The 7181-nt window shown below is 44.3% G+C and overlaps 1 protein-coding gene across 1 annotated transcript; it reads left to right on the top strand.

The window, feature by feature from the left end:
- The first annotated feature begins 309 nt into the window (after positions 1-309).
- On the top strand, positions 310-5373 carry LOC119310889 (chaperone protein dnaJ 10-like). The gene is made up of 10 exons (XM_037586507.1): positions 310-699; positions 811-870; positions 1991-2073; positions 2289-2448; positions 3111-3240; positions 3485-3643; positions 3761-3939; positions 4027-4107; positions 4204-4347; positions 4893-5373. Exons 1-10 carry the CDS (start codon positions 613-615, stop codon positions 4992-4994), a joined length of 1185 nt encoding a protein of 394 aa, XP_037442404.1. The 5' UTR covers positions 310-612; the 3' UTR covers positions 4995-5373.
- Positions 5374-7181: the final 1808 nt, after the last annotated feature.

Here is a 7181-nt window from a genome sequence, read left to right as displayed (position 1 = left end):
GGTCAGCCGCGCTTTCCCCTTGCGCCGGAGCCCCCAAGCGCCCCCCAGCGCGCCGGGCGGAAAAAAGGGCCGAACGGGCGCTTTTCGTCGTCCTGGGACACGACTCGGCCGTTTTTTTGACGCCGGCGCCCAAAAAGTCGCCTGGAGGGGCCTCTTGGGGGTGCGGCTGGAGATGCTCTAACGGGGCTTTTTGCCCACCTCGGAAATGCCATTATACCTACCCCCAGTCCAGTCCGGGTTGGTCCACCTCTACTGCATCGCCGCAAATTCAACCCCCGGCGATTAACGAGAGGGAATCAATCCCCATTGGAACGGGAGGCGTTCCAAATCGGGCGGGTTTCTCCGCCATGTCAACGTGACTCATCCCCCCACTATTCCACGCGGAGCCGGCGAAAAAAGAAAGCAGAACGAAATTATTCGCCCCTTTCCATTCCACGCCCTTTATGGTCGCCCGGGGATCTCTCTCAGCCGCCACACCCGCGCCGGCCTCCCATTCCTCCGCCCACCACGCCGCGAGGAGCAGCAGCAGGAGGAGATCTCGGGGGGCGGCGCGCGAGATCCGGCGTCGGAGGGGCGGCGGCCTGATCGATTCATCGGTTGGTTGACTCGACGATGGTGCGGGAGACCGGGTACTACGACGTGCTCGGGGTCAGCCCGGCGGCCACCGAGGCCGACATCAAGAAGGCCTACTACGTCAAGGTCGTGCCACTGCCACGCCCTGCCGCGCGCGCTTTCCTGTCCCGCTCCGTCTCCACCGGCGAACTTCGCTCTCATTCCGGTTTGCCGGTGTCGTTGTTGTTGTTGTTGCAGGCGAGGCAGGTCCACCCCGACAAGAACCGCAATGACCCCCTCGCGGCCGAGAAGTTCCAGGCAAGTGCTCCCTCTGCCATGCCGCTGCTTGCTTCCCCACTGCCATGACTTCCCTTGTGAGACATCAGCAATTCAGCATCATGCAAAATCCGCTGTAACTATCGCCAACAGTGCTGCCAGCGACTGATCAGGCAATAGCTATGCAGAAGTCAACACTGATGTAAATTAGTGGGGATCATGTGTCTTCATTCGGCGCTCTGCAAGACGGGTGTCCCGCCTTTCGGGGATTCAGTCAGCTTTTACATGGACGATGAACGCCGATGGTGGTAGCGACATAGATATTTCTTTGCTGCTGCCTTGCTGGTAGGAATCAGAACTGTATTACACCGGCTCACCTAGGGGAACTTCTCCAGTCACCATAGTTGCCTCCCCTGTTACTAGCTCAGGGAGGGATGTACCAAAGAGTGCAGCTACTGCCTCAATGATAACGGGCATAGATGTTGCAACCCTGCTGAATAACAAACTGATGCTACAACTGTTTTTATCTTGCCATGATGTTGAAAATCATCTTACAGTCCATGGAGCTCAACTACAAACTCGTGAATTACCAAGAACATTTGTATTTCCATGTCTAATGGCGAGTAGGTGAGTTTGTGGAATCAGAATGGCTGAATAGGTGACAACTTTGCCTTGCAATAACCGGGCATATGCACCTTATGCCCAACAAAATGACATTGAAGAAAACGCAAAACTTAATCTAGTCTCCCCATTGATGCTCATGGAAGTTACTGACTTACTGTGGCCAAAACAAGTTTCTAGTGTCAGTTTGCTCCTTTGTACACCAATGAATCATTCTGCATAGGCACGAAAATGATCATAATTGTTATACATCAATCAACTGAAGCAGGTGACTAATATCCGACAACAGCAGTTCCCTTTGTCGTGTGCTTCGCTCTCAACCACAGATTGCTTGTATGTTGCGTGCTGGTATATCAGCCATCACGCAAGATAGTATAATGCATTATTGAGTTACTTTTGCAGTGTGTTGGTCATTGCTGCAGTAGTGCTACTTTGCAGTGCATCTTGTCACAATACTAGCTGGCTTTGTAAGACAGGAAGATGTGATTTACAGAGTTATCCCTTTATATATAGCGTGTTTACAAAGTTACTGTAATTGCAGGAACTGGGGGAGGCATACCAAGTACTTAGTGACCCCGCACAGCGTCAAGCATATAACTCGTATGGGAAATCTGGTATTTTAACGTAAGTGTGACCGACAAATACTTACTATGAACTTTTTGGAATAATTTCGAAGAATTGGGATGTTCTTGGGGAATATATTAGCTTAGTTGACTGCCAAATTGTTCCGTTCTTTCCTAGATATAGGTTTCACAATGTAATTGGTGATTTCGTCTTGTATGCTGCAGAAACTGGTGAGTTGATTACCTTCTTACTAGTTTCCTGCCATCATTATACAGGGAAGCAATGATTGATCCATCAGCCATTTTTGCAATGCTATTCGGTAGTGAGATTTTTGAGGATTACATTGGTCAACTGGCGATGGCATCCATGGCTTCACTCGACATTTTTGGTGAAGATGAAAAGATTGATGCAAGGAAGTTACAAGAGAAAATGCGAGTATGTCCCTATCAACAGAATAGTTTGTGTGCTTTCTTGGTTGGAGATTCAGAAATATTCCTTCTCCATAGAAGATTAGGGTCTGTTTGTAGCTTCCAAATGTATATTGTACATGCTAAAATTGTAGCATAATGCCTCTGCTGCACTAAAGGCCACAATACCTCTGGAAAGCCTTCAAACAGAAGAAAACAAAGAAAATTGAATGTTCGAATGTAGACCCCTTGGTGTTCCTCTTTGCCCGTTTGTTACACTTATCATTTTAGTACAGCCATGATTTCCCCAATTTTCAATGTTATAGTAACACATTTTTGTACTTCAACCCCTGGCCCACCTCTATATAAGATAAACTAGTGAAACTCAAACGTTGCATGATACACTCTTCTTTCAGCATGACATTTCTCATGCAGAATATCAGTCTTTACACTTTTCAGTTTCTACGCAGGTCTGTTTACTCTTCACTGTAGCAATTAGATGAAATTAGGGGCTGATGGCTTAATTGTTAGATTGCAAAAGCATGCTTATTGACGTTATAATGTATTGTAATAAAAAAGAAATGCTAGCTAAGATGTCTCTTTTTTTCAGTGTTGTAATTATGTAAAGTTCTAAGTGGTGCCATACTCTTCATATTGTCGTATCTTTAAGGCTCTTAACAACTACTGCAGGCTGTACAAAAGGAAAGGGAGGAGAAACTTGCGGAGAAACTGAAGAATAGATTGCACATTTATGTTCAAGGAAACAAAAAGGAATTTATCCAGGTTGCTGAGGCTGAGGTAGCTAGACTTTCTGATGCAGGTGACAAACTTTTTGCTCACTTGCTAACTGTTCTGTCTATTTTTCCTTTAAACTTTGTAACTGCCTCTGGCTGCTTTTTCTGCCTTTATTCCAACCCAGTAGCTCTGGAACTGTTTGGCCACTTTTTTCTTGTGTATTCCCAACATAAGTCAAACTTTGAGACTTCACTTTTCTTTCTTTATCATGTTCACAAACCCGACTTCTATTAACTCAATGTTATTTTCTGATTTTGCATGTCCTGCAGCATATGGGATTGATATGTTGAGTACTATCGGTTACATGTATTCAAGACAAGCTGCCAAGGAGCTTGGAAAGAAAGCTATCCTTTTGGGGGTTCCCTTTATAGCTGAATGGTTTAGAAACAAAGGTCATTTTATTAAGTCCCAAGTGACAGCTGCAACAGGTAAAACTTACTTTATTATTTAGTTTCTTGAATAGCAGTTCTGATTTCGATATTTGCAATGTTGGTGCTAGCAATATATATTTGTATTTTGGCTTGAAATTTGTTTTGTTTCTGTAGGTGCAATAGCTCTTATGCAGTTGCAGGAAGATTTAAAAAAACATCTCAGTTCGGAATGTAATTACACTGATGAGCAACTTGAAGCTTACATGCAGAGTCATAAAAAGGTTATGGTGGATTCCTTATGGAAGCTTAATGTTGCTGATATAGAGGCAACTCTGTCACGTGTCTGTCAAATGGTTCGTCTTCATGTTGGCACTATCCTTGCTGCTCTGTTTTTGTAATCTTACTCATTATCAGAAGTTGTAACATTCTACCAATACCAGGTTCTCCAAGAGAGCAATGTCAAGAGAGAGGAACTAAGAGCTCGAGCTAAAGGATTGAAAACTTTAGGCAAAATATTCCAGGTATCATTCTTTGTATAACCAGTCATTCACGTGTGTGCTCTGATATGTAAGTTGTTTGGTGTTCTTGATGAACTAAGTTGGGTTATTTCGACACAGCGTGTTAAGTTCAATAGTGAAGGAGAAGCAGCAACAATGAAGCATACGATAAATAATTCGGATGATAATGTTGGTACCTCTCCGGATTCATCACCAAGATCTCCCAGGGTGCAGCCGTTCGATGCAAACCCACCATATTCTCAGGTGCCTACCATCTTCTGAGATCATTGTTGTGACATGTGTAGCATATTAAAATGCAAGTTTGTATACATGGCTGTTTTCTGAATTATCATTAGATAAAAAAAATCAAAATTAGATTCCAAAATGGACTTTGTCATGATTTATTGAGTTCAAGCTGTATCAAGCTTTAGTTAACCCAATTTTTCGTTACATGCAAACACGGTTTATTACTACCATCACACTAGATCAGATGACAGATTGACAGGTATGGTGAGCTTTCCAAATGATCTTAGCTATCTGCTCTAGACCCATCACCAACAGGCCAACACTTAACTGCCAAATAAGATTATCTTTTATCCATCACCTAACCGACAAAACTTTTGACAGCCGCCAAAAGAAAAGAAAAAATGACGTTGATTCGCATATCAGCAAACTCACTATCACTGCTTGTTCCATTGGTTGTACCTCCACATTGACACACACAACTCTCTTCATCAACTCACAGTAGAAATGCTTATATGCTTCCATCAAACAGAAGGCTCAGAAATGTTATTCTTCTTTTTGTCCAGAGCCCATATGTGGAGGCCCCTCGGTTCGGCGGCGGTTATAGCCCGTTCAACTTCCCGATGCCCACCGCTCCGCCTGGTGCGCAGAGGGATCCTGTCCCATGACCCGCTCCAGGGCCACCAACTTTTTTTTCCGTGGGTCATCCTTTTTGTACAATATTATTGCTTGTGTTAGTAGATGATCACATGGCGTTCATTTGTGCCACTAGTATAGTAGAGCGAAGAAGCATCTGGGTATTATCAATTTGCTTTCTTCGGATGTATAATCGATCGATTAAAATGATCCATACGTCGACGGGGTCCCCGTGTTGTGTACAGGCGTGTCGTGCTGCTTCTGATGGGTTGTCGGGGCAGCGACCGGTCGGCATTGTTGTATACATAAACTATATCACATCACATATATTTTTTCCTTGTGTCTATGGGCGCATAATTGTTTTAATCTATGGCCCATTTGTGCAAAATAGCTGTGGATTATCTCCTGGTACCTGAAAGTGTTCGCTCTCGTGATGCCAGATTATATATCTGAATTATCTCTGTGTGTGTGGAAAGTACAGTGACTGCATTGTACAATTTTCTACTACAAGCTTGTGTAGTCTCATTCATTCAGTTGTTTGAACGAGTGCTGTGAAACGTGTTAATGTGGAAAGCTCTGTGGTAGGTATGATCCATTCCTTTTATTGTACTTTCTACTGCATCAATTCTTATCTGTTACTTGCAGTTTATGCGGCCCGTAAAAATCTGCCATTTTGCCCGGCTTTTTGCCGACTGGATGATTATGGGGACATTATCAGATTGTGAGAAATGTGTCAACATTCCTGAAGTGCAAACTGGCCTTAGGTATGTTGGTGAGTGGCCGACTATGAGCATTGCCAGATTGCTGCTGCTCGGGGCTATGGTTGTGGCCGACGATGAACTCTGGTTGGCACAAGGAGACGCAACTGTTGCTCATCATCGCCCTTCTGTGAAGTTGTCGGTTCCTTCTGTCAGCGCCTCGGCAAGCCGGCGCCATCGCCTTCTGCCCGTGCTGCCCGACGGTGCAAACCGCCGGCGGAGTCACTGAAGATCAGTGTGGACGGGGCCTCTTTTCTCCTCCGGCAAGGGAGGGGAGGGTACAAGTGGTGGTTTTCCGCCGGGGATAGCAACGACGATGTCTGCGGCGTCAGGCTGAAGCGGGGGCGCGTGTCGAGACGCTCCAGTTACTCAGTTTAGCTTCTGAAAGCTGGAGCGGGCAGATGGCAGCACCGTGAACTGAAGCAACAATCACCACTGTCGAACTAGCACGAGCACGGCACGGCACGGCAAGACACAGCATCGTCTCGACGGTGACCAAATTCCGGTTGTTATTAACTACCCCCTCACGTCCCACAACGTAAGAGGTTTTTGCAAGCTACTACTCGTTTCATTTCACGGATTATTGTATTACAAAGTCAAGTACCGTAACGCACGACTCGCCCACTGGCTTTGTGATTCATGTGGTGGCCAACGACATCGCTGTGCCATGTGCAGTGCCAGCTGTGCAAGCTAGTACTCCCTCCGTCCGGAAATATTTGTCATCAAAATGGATAAAAGGGAATATATCTAGACGTATTTTAGTTCTAGATACATCCCTTTTTATCCATTTTGATGACAAGTATTTTCGGACGGAGGGAGTAGGAGTACAAGAGAGAAAACAGATGGTGTGGCACCGTTGACAAACACGAAGCACGAGTCAAACATGTAAAAAGGGTCAACTGGGAGCGATGGGTTGTTGAATTCATGTTTGAGTCAATTTCATTTGAAAGTTCAAACTGATGGAAAGAGATGGACAATATATCTCAGACAGTTTTTTTGTTTTTGTTTTGAGAATCATACTCCATCAGTCTCAAAATAAATAAGTGACTCAACTTTGTACTAACTCTGAAAGTTAGTATACAAAATTGAGTCACTTACTCCCTCCGTTTTTTTAGTCTGCATATAAGATTTGGTCAAAGTCAAACTTTGTTAACTTTGGCTAAGTTTATAGAAAGAATATCAAGTTTCATAATATGAGATCAATAATGTTAGATGCATCATGAAATTAATTTTCATACCATATAGCTTTAGTATTGTAGATGTTCATATTCTTTTCTATAAAGTTGGTCAAACTTTACTAAGTTTGACTTTGATCAAATCTTATATGCTGACTAAAAAGAAACGGAGGGAGTATTTTGGGACGGGGGGAGCATATCTCAACAGTTGTGAACGGTTTGTAGAGTTTTCGTGGTGGAGTAAACTGAATCAAACTGGGGTACGGGTTGTAATGTGAGCGAGACA

The sequence above is a fragment of the Triticum dicoccoides genome, chromosome 5B, assembly GCF_002162155.2.
Source record: "Triticum dicoccoides isolate Atlit2015 ecotype Zavitan chromosome 5B, WEW_v2.0, whole genome shotgun sequence".
Taxonomy (NCBI): domain Eukaryota; kingdom Viridiplantae; phylum Streptophyta; class Magnoliopsida; order Poales; family Poaceae; genus Triticum; species Triticum dicoccoides.
The sequence above is the reverse complement of the archived record's forward strand: the minus strand, read 5'-3'. Positions and strand labels throughout refer to the sequence as shown.

Coding starts and splice junctions, on each gene's coding strand:
- LOC119310889 (XM_037586507.1), top strand. CDS start 613: ATGGTGCGGGAGACCGGGTACTACGACGTGCTCGGGGTCAGCCCGGCG. Junction 2,449..3,110: donor AGTTACAAGAGAAAATGCGA/GTATGTCCCTAT, acceptor CAACTACTGCAG/GCTGTACAAAAGGAAAGGGA. Junction 3,241..3,484: donor AGCTAGACTTTCTGATGCAG/GTGACAAACTTT, acceptor CATGTCCTGCAG/CATATGGGATTGATATGTTG.